Raw genomic sequence first — 16,996 nt, 5'->3', positions numbered from 1 at the left:
TTCGATTTTTCTATATATATATATATATATATATATATATATATATATATATATATATATATATATATATATATATATATATATAATATATATACAACACAATAATATATATATTGTATATAATATATATACAAAATATATATAATTACGGCATGACGTGAACGCACCAATATATAAACATACAGACATATTTTTATTTTCGTAATGCAAATGTTACCTAACTAAAAATGAACGCGTAAGCCCCGCCCCAATGACAGCCATTGGTCAATGAGCTGCGGTGTGTTACAAAACTACACGTGCAGGCTGCAGAAATTGCCGTTTGTTTCATTAGTTCGGTTTTTCTGTTAGGTTCTATTTTCGTAATGCATCGTCCATCACATGCAAATTACCTTGCTGTTTTTATCTGACGTATCTCTGTGTATGTATAGTTTGTTTTCTACGTGCTTGTCCATCAGATACAGTAGAATAGCGCTGCTCCTCCGAGCCATCAGCGAGTCAAACACAACTCCACAACATTACATCAGCAGCATGTCCGCAAACAAGCGCAGCCTGAAGCGCCAGAGAGAGTCCGCGAGCGCCGGGGGGAAACAGCCGAAGCCCGCAGGAGAGAGAGGGAGAGAGTCCGGTGGGAAACAGCCGAAGCCCGCAGGAGAGAGAGGGAGAGAGTCCGGTGGGAAACAGCCGAAGCCCGCAGGAGAGAGAGGGAGAGAGTCCGGCTGGCTGCTGGAGGAAGTGTCTGAGCTCCGCAAAGACGCAAAGGGGTGCGAGTTCAACAAAAAGCGCCTCCGCTACCTATCAAGCACCCAGAAAATCAAACAGGGCTCCGATGGGGTCCTCTACTGGATGTCTCGCGACCAAAGAGTCCAAGGTAAAATACACCGAGAAAGAGTCAGTTACACTACGGTTCAAAAGATAGCCTAGACTAGAGGTCTAATGTTTTTGAAAGTCTCTTATTCTCACGAAGGCATTTATTTGACCAGAATACAGTAAAACGTAATGTGAAATATTATTACAATGTAAAATAACTGTTTCATATTTTAATATATGTAATTTATTCCTGTAATGGCAAAGCTGAATTTTCAGCATCATTACTCCAGTCTTCAGTGTCGTGATTCTTCAGAAATCATTCTGATATGATGATTTGCTGCTCAAGAAACATTTCTTATTGTCTATTTTAAAAACGGTTGTGCTGCTTAATATTTTTCTGGAAACCATGAGTTTATTTTTAGAAATTCATTTAAAATAGAAATCTTTTGATAAAGTCTTTACTGTCACTTTTGATCAGTTTAATGCATCTTTGCTGAATAAAAGCATTCATTTGACCCCAAACTTTTGAGCAGTAGTGTACACACTTATGCTGTTTGTGTTGCAGATAACTGGGCACTGATCTATGCTCAGCTGCTGGCCTTGGCTGAGAACCTTCCTCTGCACATCTGCTTCTGCTTGGTGCCTCGGTATTTGGATGCAGCGTACAGACAGTACGCCTTTATGCTAAAAGGACTGCAAGAAGTGGCAAAGGTACAAATATATTGCATCATGACTCAAATTAGAGACATCATTTGCGTCTGTCATGGAGTTTCTGGCTTGGGACTGGCCGGTGTTTCTGATTGGCTGGGGACGCACACCTTGGTAGTAGTGAGATTTAATGTGTGGTATTTTAATCAAATGTAATGTAATGTCTCTTGTTACAGGAATGCAGAAGCCTGGATATTCAGTTCCATCTGCTGTCAGGGGAACCTGGGCAAAATCTGCCAACCTTTGTTAAAAAATGTAACTTTGGAGCAGTTGTCACTGACTTTAACCCTCTCAGGATCCCCCTCCAGTGGATTGAGACGGTTAAGAAACACCTTCCGTCTGACATCCCTTTCATTCAGGTGTGCCAGTCATCTTTAGCTTTACTGTCTTGTGCATTTTCATGCCGTGTCATCATCACTACTGTAATGCTTATTTCTCTCAGTGCACACTGATTTGAAACCACGTTACTTTTTCATGCTACTTCAAATCCAGGTTGATGCACATAATGTGGTGCCGTGCTGGGAAGCATCCGAGAAGCTGGAATATGGAGCCAGGACGATACGGGGCAAAATCACTAAACTTCTCCCAGAATTCCTCACGGAGATTCCGCTCGTGGACACGCATCCACACGCTGCTTCTCAAACAGCAAAGGTTTGATGAAGAATTCTTCATATTTTCCATATTTAAATGAATTTCTGTATTTTCTATTATGAATTATGACGTGAATTGCGTAAATCTGAGGAAAAAATAGCTACGTTTTCAAAAAATACATGTATTTAATACATTTGAAATACATGTAGTAGTAGTAATAATAATAATTGTTATTATTATTTAATACTCATTTTTTATTTGACACATTTGTTTATAATTTAAATAATAATACAAATATTATTTTGAATAATAATAATAAATATTATTGTTAACTGGTGTTACTGATTATTATTACTGTATACTACCATTTGAAGTGGATCAAAAAAGTTCATCAAAGACAAGAACGGGTATTGTTGAAAATTCATGTATAACTTTGATGAAAGGTTTTGATCCACTTCAAATGATGACTACTGTATTATTATTAATGCAATTATTATGAATAATTATTATTTCAATAACAACAACAACAATTTTTTAATTTTTTTTTATTAAATATATAATTATTTATTTTACACTAAAATATAATCAGTGGTAATATAATCTTTCATTTGTGTAATTATAATTTAAATATTAATATTATTAATGCATTTATTAATGATAATAACACCACATATTATAATTTTATATATATATATAAAAAACGATAATAACAAAAACAACAATAATATTGTTTTTAATGTTACTGTTGTTGTTGTATAGTCAAACTGAATGGGGGAAATCAGGTTTTTCCTTTTTTTGTGTGTGTGTGTGTGTGTGAATTGTTTATTGTTGCCATTCTCAAATGCATGAGACAGTAAATCCTCATTCTACTTATCAGGGTGTTTCCCATCCTCTTCATGTCAAAATCCCTCTGTTTCAGCCGATAGACTGGGAGGAGGTGCTGTCGTCTCTTGAGGTGGACCGTGGTGTTGGCGAGGTGGACTGGGCTCAGCCTGGCACCTCTGCTGGCATGGCCATGTTGGAGTCCTTCATTGATCAACGCCTGCGTTTCTTTGCCACCCACAGGAACAATCCCAACTGTGACGCCCTCAGCCATCTCTCCCCCTGGCTCCACACCGGTCAGTCTGAGTGTTTTTCTTTTGTTTATGCAACTAAAGTAAATGGCTTCCAGTGTCATCTAGATGCAGTTAAGAGGTTATAATGAGTGTGTATGGCATGTTTTCTCCTGAAGGTCAGCTGTCTGCTCAGCGCGTCGTGAGGCAGGTCAAGCGAGAAAAGAACGCCAGCGAGTCCGTGGCGTCCTTTACTGAGGAACTGGTGGTGCGCAGGGAGCTCGCTGACAACTTCTGCTTCTACAACCACAAATATGATGATGTTTCAGGTGAGTGCTGCTCCGTCACTCGCTTCAGTCACACAGTCACTCCAGATTTGTTTAAACGCTTCTCTGCACAGGTGCGTACGATTGGGCGAAGAAGACTTTGCAGGAGCACTCTAAGGACAGCAGACAGTACCTTTACACAAAAGAGCAGCTGGAGAACGGCAAGACCCACGATCCGCTGTGGAACGCCGCTCAGGTAACTAAGCAACAGTTTTACTCTACACTTTAATTCAAGTACCTTTTTTGGTTGTTTTATAATCACTGTTAAACCAGTGAATGTTGCTGGTCTGTTGTAGCGTCAGCTGGTGTCAGAAGGGAAGATGCATGGGTTCCTGCGCATGTACTGGGCAAAGAAGATCCTGGAATGGACCGCATCCCCTGAAGAAGCCCTCTCCATCGCTATATATCTGAATGACCGTTTATCTTTAGACGGCTGCGATCCCAATGGATACGTGGGTGAGAGGCATAATGATGTTTTGTTTGCTCTAACTGCATCAAATATTGTCTTACAATAAATTATAAAGGCATTAATGCAAAGAATATGGAAAAAGCACACTACTGTTCAAAAGTTTTTAATGAATCAAAACCGACAGTAAAGACTTTTATAATGCCACAAAAGATTTTTATTCAGCATTCAAATAAATGCTGTTTTTTTATTATTACTTTCTATACATCAAATAATCCTTAAAACAAAGTATCACGGTTTCCACTTAAATATTAAGCAGCACAACTGTTTAATAAATGTTTCTTGAGCAGGAAATCATCATATCAGAATGATTTCTGAAGGATCGTGTGACACTGAAGAGAGTAATGATGCTGAAAATGCAGCTTTGCGTCACAGGGATAAAATATATTTTTAAATATATGGGAAAAAAACTGTTATTTTGAATTATAATAATATTTCTGTTTTTACTGTATTTTTGATTGAATAAATGCAGCTTTGATGAGCATTAGAGACTCTCCTCTCAAAAACATTAACCTCAAATTTTTGAACGGTGTCATTAGTCTTTCCAAAATGTCTTCATACGTAATTATATAAATGACTTGTTCTTTAATATTCTTCACAGGGTGTATGTGGTCCATCTGTGGCATCCATGACCAGGGCTGGGCAGAGAGGCCCATCTTTGGGAAAATTCGCTTTATGAATTATGCTGGCTGCAAGAGGAAGTTTGATGTGGCGCAGTTCGAGAGGAAGTACGCTGCTATAAAGGAGATCTCCAAAAAAGACACCAAGACATCTGTGTAATGTAATTCTACTCAAAATTCTGCTTTAAAGGTTTTCTGGCAGACATTTTTTTCTCTAGTGAGGTGAAGTTTATTAATAAGATGCTATATTTTGTTGTTTGGTGGTTTAAGGGCTATTGTCTGTCTTTAAGTCTTGTGTTTACATGTACTACTTCTGATCAGTGGACCTACAACTGTGGCTGTATGTGCTGTAGGGTGATGCATAGTAGACTTCAGAAATGCAGTTTATAGACGTACCTTTTTATGTGTAGTGGTGGAAGAATAATTCCACCCAAAAATAAAACATGATTTTTTTCTTACAAATATCTCTCACGTTGTGCTACAATACTGTGCCTTTTAAGCTCACATTGAGCACCTAAAACAGTGGTTATCAACACACGACTCACTAGGGGGCATCAGCGCACTTCTAAGAGGGCCACAGGATGCCTTAAAATGATTTCAATTGATTTAGATTAAAATAATCTAACAAAAAAACAAAAAAAACAAGATGTACAGTAAACTGAATTTTTTTTTTTATATAATTTTTTTAAACAACAAAATGCTAGAAGAGCAATTTCTTTAAATCTGTGTTAGCTGCATACGTTTTAACTTCTAAAGATGCTCCACAATCTGAATGTAAAATATAATGTCTTGTGTTGTTTCTCATTATCTTGCATTTTAATCTGAAATGAAGGTATTTGTAATAAGACTATAGATATTTTAAATGGATGAATTAAACTCGCAATGTATCGAATTACAATCTTGATTTAACTATCCTATAGGGAATGTCAGACAGAGATATTTCATATTTCATAGCATGTTATAAAAATGAAGAAACTCCATGTAAACAATATAAACATTTTAATACGATCAGTACTTTAATAGATAAAGGAGTGACACTGACAGCTTTTCAATGATTTTTAAAGGAGCATGCCGTTAAAATGCTAGTTTTGATATTTCTTTTATACATATTTTGTTAACACTTTACATTAAGGTCTCATTTGTTAACATTAGTTAATGCATGACCTAACAATGAGTAATTTATTCTTATAGCATTTATTAACATTTGTTAGTTTTTACTGTATTTTTGATTAAATAAATGCAGTAAAATAAAATATATTTAGTTCACAACATGAACTAAAGTTACCAGATACAACTTTCGATCTTAGTAATGTGTTAGTAAATGTTGAGATTAACATTAAGTAAGAGTAATAAATGCTGTAGAAGTATTGTTCATTATAGTTCATGTTAACTAACTAATGTTAACAAATGAAACCTTATTGTAAAGTGTCACCCATATTCTTAGAAAGTGTTTTAGCCAAAAGTTCAACATGAAGTTAAACTGAAATGAATAGAAACAAGTATTTACGGGAATAATTAAAAATAATTAAAATATACACGTAGGTTGCCATGTTGGAATACAAGTGAATTTATATTTATTTAATGAAAATGCAAAGGACATTGAAAGCAATATGAAAAAGCATGTACAAACAGGAACTAAACAACAGCCTATGAAGTCACCTATAATGACACATGATCCAAAGTTTGGCTAGTTGGAATATTTAGCTTCCCCAAAAAATATTATTTAGCACATTATGCAATTGACAAAGTCTCTGGGGACTATAATCAATGAAATACAAGCACTTTTTTTCTTAGATTTGACAGCTGATGTATTGGGCTCTGTGTAGAAGCATATAGATAAAGATGGTAAAGTAAACAGGTGAAGGTTTCAGCAGTTCACCCTTGAGTAAAGACACCTCATGCACATACAACAGTTCACTGTACAGACATCTGCGAAATCACAATCACAATCTATCGCTATAAATGAAGCTATAGCTCATTTTTAGTATATCATTCATTTATAGAATATATTTTGAATATTTCACATTCACTGCACAGAACAGAAGTTGTAAAACACAACTTATAAGAAATATAAACATATAGGCTATAATGAAAAACTGTCTAATAAAACCTCATCACATCACCACAGTGTTGGACAATCTACCGTCATAATTACATTCCAAAGTCCAAAATAATGTAAAGTAGATTTTTATCAGTAAAAAGGATTGGAAACTTACTTAGTTACTGGAATCATTCAAGATTTACAAATGCTGTCTGCGTCATATGCAGCTGTATTTAACAAGACATGATTTATTATTTTACAAGGATGCATTCAATTGATAAAAAAATGACATTTATAGTGTTACAAAAGATTTCTATTTCAAATATATATCAAGTTCTGCATGGCTCGGGCTTCTTAACTCTGCTTGCAATCACATCATCTCTATAGGGCACAGCTGATTGGTTCCTGCTGTATCAGTATAGGCAATGAGCCAATGAGTGGCTCGATGGTGTTTTTAGCCCCCAATGGCTCCTTTAGGCAGCTAACCCTAACCTCAACCTTAAACCTACCCATCCCCTCGCTGCCTGGAAGGCGCCGTTGGGGGCTAAAAACTCCAAACACCCAATGAGTGCAGCGCGCTTTCAGAAACCCTCCACCGTCCCCAGCTCCACCTGTATAGATCTGCTACAGGTAATTCATGTACACTATATTGTACAGCAGCAGCATATCATAACAACACATCAACATTGTCATATCCATTACCATGCCAAACACTCAGAGAGTTGCCATGACAGAAAAGCAGTTTGTTTTGAACCTTGTATTATTCAAAGAATCCTTGAAAAAAAAAAATATATATATATATATATATATATTGAATGCAGTGTAACTTCATCTACCAACTTTATATCTATATAGAAACGTTCTGTCATGTATACAGTTCCAGACTTCCAGTCCTTAAATTTGACTGGCTATTATGTGTGTCACTCCAAGATTGGTGAGTATGACAGTGTGTCACTCACTCACTCACTCACTCACTCCACAGTGTTCCAGCCTCTTTGTGCAGTGCTGAGTGAAAGCCGAGCACATTTGACTGGAGCCAGCAGCCGTTTTATTTGGAAGTCAGAGTATCAGTGTTTTTCAGTGGGAAATGGGCAATCTCACTCCGCTCCACTCGTATACGTGGTTCCAGTCCGGCTTTCAGTCTTTGTGCTGTTGCCTGGTGACACGCAAAACTTGATGCGTTGGCTTCTTTTGGAACTATTTTCGTTGGCGGAGAAGAAATATACGCACTAACTGACCAATTTCTTTTAAAGTTATATTTTTTTGGCTTCTATAAGTCAGGACAGAAGGAGGAGAGACAGGAAACATTGAGAAAAAAGAAGAGGACCGTGAGCCAAGACTCGAACTCAGTTCAGTCTCGAGACACAGCGGCATCTATAGCAACGTAACAGCACTGACTACTTTCATTACCAATTTCTTGTGAAAAACTGTAAGTTACTCGATATAAATAACTCAATAAAAGCAATGTAGCGTGTAAATGCGTTACACTTATGTCAGATTATATTTGATGTTGTCACAAAGTGAGTTTACATACACAATGAAACACTGATAACATTAAAAAATCTGCTTCTTCAAAAAATTCAGCAATGCAAGAAAATATGTTTTATATGAGATTTGAAATTATGTGATCTAGTTTTTCAAAAAATTTGGGGCCAGAAAGATTTTTCTATTGTTGTTGTTGTTGTTGTTGATGAAAGAAATGAATAGCCTACATTTATTCAACAAGGATGCATTAAATTGATCAAAAGTCAGTACAGGAATAATGGTTGGAAATAAAATAAAAATATTTCTATTTCCAATAAATTCTGTTCTTTTGAACATTCTATTTATCAAAGAATCCTGAAAAAAGGTTTCCACAATAAAGATGAAGCAGCACAACTGTTTTCAACCATGATAATAACAATACATATTTCTTGAGCAGCAAATCATCATGTGCATTTTATGATGTATTTTAAATTGTAATCATATTTTATCTTACTGTTAATCATATTTAATCTGTTTCATTTTACTGTATTTTTGATCAAACTATAATGCAGCCTTGGTGAACATTCTTTCAAAAACACAAAAAATCGAACCCCAAATCTTTGAACGATATAGTGTACATGATTTTTCATGCCGTCAGGTTATAAGGCATAGTCAATAAAAGCAATTTAGCGTGTAAATGCGTTACACTTATGTTATTGCTGCTTTATGTTTTTATTACAAAATAGACTATATATTGAATACTTTGACAGCGCAACTAATACAGTATTTGGATAAAATAACTTGAACAGAATCCCCTGTATTTTCTAGAGAGTCTGTGGCAGGCCACGAGGGTTGAATTTGACAGAATATGAGACAGAATTGGAGGCAGAAAAAGAGGCAGAAACAACACTACGTAATGTGACCTTACTTATTGAGAGCTGACGATGGTCTTTTTGACACACCACCTCACGGAACATTTCTCTGAAGCGTGAAGACATGAGGTTATAGAGGATGGGATTGACCACTGAACTCAAGTAGAAGAAGACACCAGAGAGAAGATGCACATACTCAAAGACATGGTGGTTCTCTGCAGTCCAGTCATTAATGTAGCTCCACATGACACGATCAATGTGAAAAGGAGCCCAGCAGATTCCAAACACAATCACCAATGCACCTGTGAGATATTAAAACAGAGAAAGCATTAAGTATTATAAATTATTATTATAGTTCAATTATATTACATTACATTGCATTCTAATATATTGTGGCTCTCAAACGTTAGTGGATCATTTTAGTTAATGCGATGAACTTTACCTGCACGGAAAAAAAGTAAAATTTACGTAATTTTTCTTTTGCACGCAAATTTTTTACGTAAATTTCACATTATGGAATTAAGTCAAATCTACTTAACTGAGTTAAGTTAAATTAACACAGAAAAAAAAGTAACTTTAACTTGACCAGTTAAAGTTTGTTGAGTAATTACTCAACTTACTCATTTTCTACTTAGTTTTCTACTTATTTTACTCAAACAATATAACAGTGCATTAAGCATCCTTTTACAGTGTATGTTTACTTAGAACATCCAAAATATACAGTAGATATTGTAGAGTATAGACAACATATGGTACCCACCCGAACACAGAGACCTCAATAATTGGTACACAATACACAATAACGGTAACTTGCGTTGGATAATTTTTGAGTATGAATGTGTCATTTTGAGTAGCAACTGAATAAACAGCTGGAAAACTGTGAAAAATGCAACATTATTAATTATTAATGCCCCAGTGCATGATGGGAACACCAGTATCAGAAAGTTGAGTAGGTTTTACAAATTTAATTTAATTTTATAAAAATATTTATGCTTTAGTACTCAATTGAAGCTTGTAGAAATTAGTGTAGAATTGACTTTGTTTTAAAATTCTTGCCTGAACTTATTCAGTATTACATATGTTTTTTTTTTTTTTCTGTAGTATTTACTTCACCACAGAATAATTGTTTATCAGTGTGTGTGAACTTGAGGAGAATTGACTTCATACATCCACTAAAAATCACCAAAACACCAGTTAATACGGAAAGTGACGTTAGTTCTGAGAAAATGTCATTGTTTGCACACTATTGTCATCTATAAAGATATTTCATTCGCACATTTGAAGTGTCCAGATACACTTAGAATGTGTTTAAATCTATAAAACAAACTGTTACTCTTGGCACGCGTCTGTGCTACTGACAGTATTTATGTTCGTGACTAGAACTGGAGTATTTTGTTTGTATCTCAGTATCAAAGTATATGTTGACATTTTTTGAGGATGGCCACACAGAGTAAGTGCTGACCAGCCATTACAATAAGCCAGATGTAGACTGACGCTATTCCTAAATCAGATCCCCTTTGTATTTACAATAACATGACAAGAGGCTGATAAAGCACAGATGAGTATTTTCTGTTTATCAGGACAAATTATTCTCAACAAAGGCCCATGAGGTTTCCTCAACTGTAAAACCCTGCGCACAGGACAAGAATGTGCCATGACTAAAAGAGCAGGACTATTTCTTTCTTTAAAAAAAATAATATTTAGAAAGGAATACTTGAGTTTTTCAGTTTGAATAATGAACTCTGGAACTTTCTTATTAACAATCTTTCACTGCCAACACTGATGAATTTTGTGATTTGTAAACCCTGGGTTAACATTCTTTTTTCATACAATATCAATAACATCAGCGTTGGGGAAAGTTACTTTCAAAAGTAATGTGTTACAATATTGTGTTTCTTCCTAAAAAAATGTAAACTAATTTTGCTCCTTTTTATGGAAAGCAATGTTATGTTCCTTTTGCATGACCTTTTCTCACGCAGAAGTTCAACACTCTTACTTCAGCAATAAAAACAAATCAAAAATTAAACAAATGTGATGTTTAACTAAAGTCATTTTTGTCTGTATGGTTGCGTTGGTTCATTGAAGGTCAACAGCAAAAACATTGGGTAATCAAGTGAGATTAAATACATAAAGTAGCCTATATATCTCTACACTATTTATATATATATACACTATTTATGTTACAGATTTGTGTAATATTCTGACATTGACATTGAACTCAATAACCATGTTTACTCACAACACCTCTGCATCTTACTCGTGATTTCTCTCAGAAGAGCTGTCAGTCAATAAATGGGACAACAAAGTTGCGTTACTTATTTGAAAAAGATATTTTGTTGTGAATTTAATTTTGTTTTAAATTAACGGGTTACTTTACCAGTTACTTGGGGAAAAAAAGTAATCTGATTAACTCACATTACTTGTAATGAGTTACCCCAACACTGAATAACATTGACTGGACAAGAATGTGTGATAAACCTGCTAAATAAATTTACTTTCATGCTGTATGTGCTATGTAAATAGGTCAAAAGCAATCATGTGAAAAGACTTTTTAATTTATTTACGTCAAACCTTGCATGATGCGTCTTAACACGCTATATTATCTAACCCAAATTCAATGTTCTTCAACCCAGGGTTAAAAGTGGCTTAAAAATTGACCCTTGTAACCTTCCTAATACATATTCCTGGTCTTATTGTGATTATTTATATATTACACAATGCTACCTTAGACATCAAGGTTTTCCAATACGGGAACTCATAATAGTTTTTGAACTAAATTAACAAATACCATGCTTTATCATATTTTAATGTTGGTTTTGTATTATTTTACATCATTTTAGTTCATCCTGATGCCCTGTGGAAGTTTTCTGATGTCCCCTTGTGGGCCCTGGCCTCCAGGTTGAGAATAAGTGATTATACCAACAAACGTAATTGAGTTATATGAGGAACATAAGTATCTCCTCAAGGTAACAATTACAAGTTTACACTTTTTACACTGTACTTTTCAATCCTTTCTTACTTCATCCCAACTTTTCATCCTCCAATCAAGCCCAAATATATAAAATCCTAATTAAAGTCCCCTAGATTTTGTTTCAGAATGAATATCCTTTTTCATTTGGAAACATGTCACATTATGAAAACTGTGAATGCTGTTTGGTGTTGAATCTAACTGTTACTGGCATACAGATACCAACAGCAGAGGTAAGCACTGGAACGGGACTCACAGAGCATTTTTGTGACTTGCCGATGACGTGCCCTCTGATTCACCCCATCCTGATTGAGCCCAATCTTAGAATCGAAACACTCCCTTTCCCGATGCAGCTGCAGGCCGATCAGCACATACAGCACAGTGATGGTCAGCATTGGCAGTACGAAGAACAGCAGCGCTGTCACTTGCACCAGCAAGTTGTAGATCCATCTATCATGCACCACGGTACACACCCCCGAATCTGGGAAAGTGAGTCCAAAACGAGGCCTTAACGTCTCCACGCCATGCAGACTGGTATTGGGCAAGGCGCACAACAGAGAGACGGCCCATAACACGAGGATAACGCGCTTGGCATGAGCATGCGTGGCCGTGTGTTTGGCTTGCAGGGGATGCACCACAGCTCTGTAGCGCTCAGCACTTAAAGCAGTCACGTTGAGCACAGAGGCAAAGCAGACCGTCTCAAACAGGCAGGTTTTGAAGTAGCAGCCAGCAACGCCAAACAGAAAAGGGTAGTTGCTCCAGAGCTCGTAAAGCTCCAGAGGGAGGCCGAGCAACAGCACGAGGAGGTCAGAAATGGCCAAGCTGAACAGGTAGTAGTTTGTCGTTGTGCGCATAACACGGTGACGGGCAATGACAATACAAGTCAGACCGTTGCCCAGCACGCCAACTAGGAAGATGAGCAGGTAGGTGACACACATGGGCAGGAAGAAGGGTGAACGGCAAGGGCCGAGGTACTTCTCCAGGTAAGCGGCGAGGCTCAGACAGAGGTCTGACTGGTTCACTGTTCTGTTTTGACATTCTTCCTCTTTGGCGGAGCACCATGATGCATTCACAGCCGCGTAGAGGGAGTCTGGAGAGGAGCAGTTGAGCTGGATCATTGGTTACCAGGAGGAAATCACCTGAAGAGGTTACAACAAAGACAGACAGGGTTAACCCCCTCAGACCTACATTTTTTCCCACTGAGCAAATGGTTTAACCTTCCTCATGATATTTGTGACCCTGGACCACAAAACCAGTCACATGGGTACATTTTTTGAAATTGAAATTTAGACATCATCTGAAAGTCTGAAAATCTTAAAAATCATCAGATAATTTTGTGATTAAGTTATGGGTCATATCATCATTGTGATTGATTGATCAGGGACCAGGCTTTACACATTATAAAAACATAAAATTGTATTGGTTTTAAACAAAAAAACATGTGATGTACATTCCAATGACAGCAGGTTCTGAAGGGGTTAAAGGGGTTTTAATTATTATTATATACTATATCAATTACAGGTCAAGTAATATACATATTTATAATATATATATATATATATAGTCATTAATACCTTATTAAATTATTAAAGGTATTAATCAATTATTAATTATACATTAGTAAATATAATAATGCTGTTTGATGCTATTCAGCTTAGTGCTTAATGCTATTCAGCTGTTTGCAATGAACCAATCAAACAAAAGTAATTGAAATAGCTCAACAAAACAAATATTTCAAGTGTTTTCCCCAAATTCAACTAAAAATGTAACTTTAAGGACTTTTGCAGTCTCAAAATTATTCAACCCCTTCTTGGCAAGTATCTTTACTTAGTAAACACCCTATTGTTTTTATGACCTTCTGCAAATGAGATGTATAACCATTAACCAGACACCAGCAGCGTTTCTGAGGAATCTTAGCCTATTCCTCATAAGCAATGTCCTCCAGTCCAGTAATATTCTTGTGTTAACCTGCTGCAAGCCTTCTTCAAATCCACCAGAGATTTTCTATGGGGTTCAAGTCAGGTGACTGTGACTGTGATACACTGTAGAATCTACCAGGACTTCTTCTGCAACCAAGCCTTGGTGGAATTTAAGGTATGATTGGGTTCATCATCCCGTTGGAAGGTCCAATGACGCCCAAGCTTCAGCTTCCTCACTGACGGCATGATGTTTTCTCCTAGGATTTCCCGATACTTCAATAAATCCATCTTGCCTTCCACACGCTGCAGGTTTCCAGTGCCAGAGGATGCAAAGCAGCCCCAGAGCATCACCGAGCCCCACCATGCTTAACTGTAGGCAGAGTGTTCTTTTCAGCATATGCTTCATTCTTCTTCCTCCAGACATACCGCTGATCCAAACTGAAAAGTTCCAGTTTTGTTTCATCGCTCCACAGAACAGAATCCCAAAACTTCTGTGGCTTATTTCTATGATTTTGAGCACTTTTCTTGTGCTTCTGGGTCAATAGTGGTGTGCGTCTTGAAGCTCTGGCATGTGCTTTGGCAACGCATTAGCCGTTGATAGCTTCCTTTATCTGCCCCGCCCAGGAAGTGTAACCACTGTTCCTTTAACTTTAATCTTGCGAACTATGCTTCCAATAGTGTCTCTGGGAACTTTTAGTGCCTTCGCTATTTATTTTTTTGTGTGTGTGTGTGAAGGGCAATGATATCTTCTCTTTACTTTTTGGACCATTATTTTGACTTAATAAGCCATTTTTCGAACATGCAGTCAAACATGACACTCAACAAACTGGTTCAGATATTTCATGTGTTCTAGCTCAAGCACACCTGGTGCAACTAATGAAGCCCTTGATTAGTTGCATCAGGTGTGCTTGAGACAGATTTTTCCAGATTTTTGCAGATTTGTGCCGTTGTGAGGGATTTTATTCAGGGGGTTGAATAATTTTGAGACCGCAGAAGTCATCAAAAGTTGCATTTTCAGTTGAATTTGGGGAAACCATTTAAATTATTGATTTGTTCATTGCAAACAGCTGAAAGTCTGTAAATTTTGCCAATAAACCTGATTTCCAATGGGGGTTGGAATTTTTTTATTACAACTGTATATAACACACACATTGTTTATATGTTTAATATTATAATTTATAATTGATCTAATATCCACCTCTAAAAGTCTACCATTTGATTGGGAAGTAGTCAGTTAATGTGAAAATAAAACACTGCAAATTGATAGAGTTTCGCAGGGTCAGTCAGACCCCAGTCCTGCGTGTCTTTGGAGTGAATACCGTTGTTCCATAGCATGTACGCTACAGCTGTGCGATAGTGTCGCCCACTCTGACTGTGTATATTCTGAACAGTAACAACTATGTCTCTTGTGTACTTTTCATTTAAAAGAACAGTAAACAGACCCAAACAAAACTGAATAAACACATTCATTCATGGTATGAGATGTTTAATCTGTGGTGCTTCTGGAGATCTAATTTCCATAATTCAGTTCCTGTTCTTACACACTTTTAGTTGGTTCAGGAGTGGCTGCTTAAAAATGTTTGTTTTTCTGGTTCTCACTGTAATAATAAAGACTGTCTGTCTAAGAGGTTTTCAGGACCACTGCTGGAGACGTTAAGGTTATTATTGTTTAATAGTCTCTAGAAGTTTTGATTGTAGGCTGAAAAACCTTTAAAGTAAACCTTTTTCCTCTTTTGTTTTCAGTTTGTATCATTTTACATTATTTGATATTTTGCATCTTAGAAAACATAATGTCACTTTCAACTTTATGTTGTAGGAGTACAACTAGTGCAGAACAGAACACAAAGATCTATCAATAAATGCATACACACAACAATTATTAAACATATTAAACAGCATTTGTAATACTGTAGAATAACCAATAAGTCATTATAAAAAGTGTTTGAATAATATGATAAAAAAAATTATAATGATAAGAGACTCCCCTAAGCATGAATGCATTTTTATTTATGTTGTAAGTAAATTGATTGGAAATACATGAGCCTAGATAAACACTTTTGGTGGCAGATGTTTAAATGTTATTGTTATCACATCTATAATTAATGTAGTTAATAATCTAATAAGAATTGCAGTAGCTGACACTTATAGTAAATAAATCTTGTATGACAAAAAGCTTCTTACATTAACGAACAACTGCAGTCTAAAGCAGAATAAATTCTGAGTAAAATTTTTAACATTTCTATTTATAATGTAATGTTTACATTTAAGCCAAAATGAGTATCGTGTTTTTTTTGTTTTGTTTTTGCGTTAGTGTTATGTACTTTATAGAAAAACTGCACCTTTATTTTTTGCAATAACAAAACATGTCTAGAAATTATATTTCATTCTTGGATAGACAAGATGAAAGAAAAGCAAACATACCTGAGCAAAATCTTGTCGAAAGTGTATCTCAGAGGAGTATTCCTAAAGGACTGGTAGGCTACTCATGACTGTCCTGCCTCTCAGTTCCTCCTTCTCCAGCAGATGTGGTGGCGTGGAGCAATCTGACTATAAAGCAATGAAGAGAAATGCTACATATACACATACAGATTCTCTCTCCTAACTCTCTCCACACAATCCCCTCCTACTTATAGTGAGATGGATGACCTTTAAAGTACCGTCACAGTCTTTTCTCTATGCACTATAACTGGAACTGTCAGTGTGTAATATTTCACTATTAATGCAATCGCACTACGTAGTCGTTCACCGGCAAGAACAATAGTCTACTTTAAAGGGATAGTTCACCCAAAAATGAAAATTACCCCATGATTTACTCACCCTCAAGCCATCCTATATGACGTTCTTCTTTCTGACGAATACAATCGGAGTTATATTAAAAAATGCACTTTGATGAACTTCAAAACAGAAAGCGTCCATTCACTGCCATTATAAAGCTTGGAAGAGCCAGGACGTTTTTTAATATAATTCCGATTGTATTCGTCTGAAAGAAGAACGTCATACACATAGGATGGCTTGAGGGTGAGTAAATCATGGGGCTAATTTTCATTTTTGGGTGAACTATCCCTTTAATTCATGCCCTAGTTTTTTATTTTTATTTAATGCTTTATTTTAATTGGGGAAGTAACATATCTTAGTATTTTTTATGCCCAACTATTACTTTAA

At 36.2% G+C, this 16,996-nt stretch overlaps 2 protein-coding genes across 2 annotated transcripts; one reads left to right on the top strand and one right to left on the bottom strand.

Annotated features, from left to right (window-relative positions):
• The first annotated feature begins 252 nt into the window (after window positions 1-252).
• Window positions 253-5,460, top strand: cpdp (CPD photolyase). Its single transcript, XM_084412454.1, has 9 exons — window positions 253-868; window positions 1,373-1,518; window positions 1,692-1,874; window positions 2,008-2,166; window positions 3,026-3,224; window positions 3,338-3,487; window positions 3,559-3,680; window positions 3,781-3,940; window positions 4,552-5,460. The coding sequence occupies exons 1-9, from the start codon at window positions 379-381 to the stop codon at window positions 4,728-4,730; spliced, it is 1,788 nt and encodes a 595-aa protein (XP_084268580.1). The 5' UTR covers window positions 253-378; the 3' UTR covers window positions 4,731-5,460.
• Window positions 5,461-8,899: 3,439 nt separating this feature from the next.
• Window positions 8,900-13,033, bottom strand: nmur1b (neuromedin U receptor 1b; the record flags this gene model as incomplete). The annotated part of the gene is made up of 2 exons (XM_084410157.1): window positions 8,900-9,249; window positions 12,172-13,033. 2 exons carry the CDS (start codon window positions 13,031-13,033, stop codon window positions 8,900-8,902), a joined length of 1,212 nt encoding a protein of 403 aa, XP_084266283.1.
• Between the last annotated feature and the right edge of the window lie 3,963 nt (window positions 13,034-16,996).

Source organism: Rutilus rutilus (genome assembly GCF_951802725.1).
Source record: "Rutilus rutilus genome assembly, chromosome: 6".
NCBI classification, from domain to species: domain Eukaryota; kingdom Metazoa; phylum Chordata; class Actinopteri; order Cypriniformes; family Leuciscidae; genus Rutilus; species Rutilus rutilus.
This window is presented reverse-complemented; position numbering and strand designations above follow the sequence as displayed.

Excerpts from the sequence above, each read along its gene's own strand:
- cpdp (XM_084412454.1), top strand. The coding sequence starts at position 379 with ATGCAAATTACCTTGCTGTTTTTATCTGACGTATCTCTGTGTATGTAT. Across the intron at positions 2,167-3,025 it reads CTGCTTCTCAAACAGCAAAG|CCGATAGACTGGGAGGAGGT; the intron begins GTTTGATGAAGA and ends CCTCTGTTTCAG. Across the intron at positions 3,681-3,780 it reads CGCTGTGGAACGCCGCTCAG|CGTCAGCTGGTGTCAGAAGG; the intron begins GTAACTAAGCAA and ends GGTCTGTTGTAG.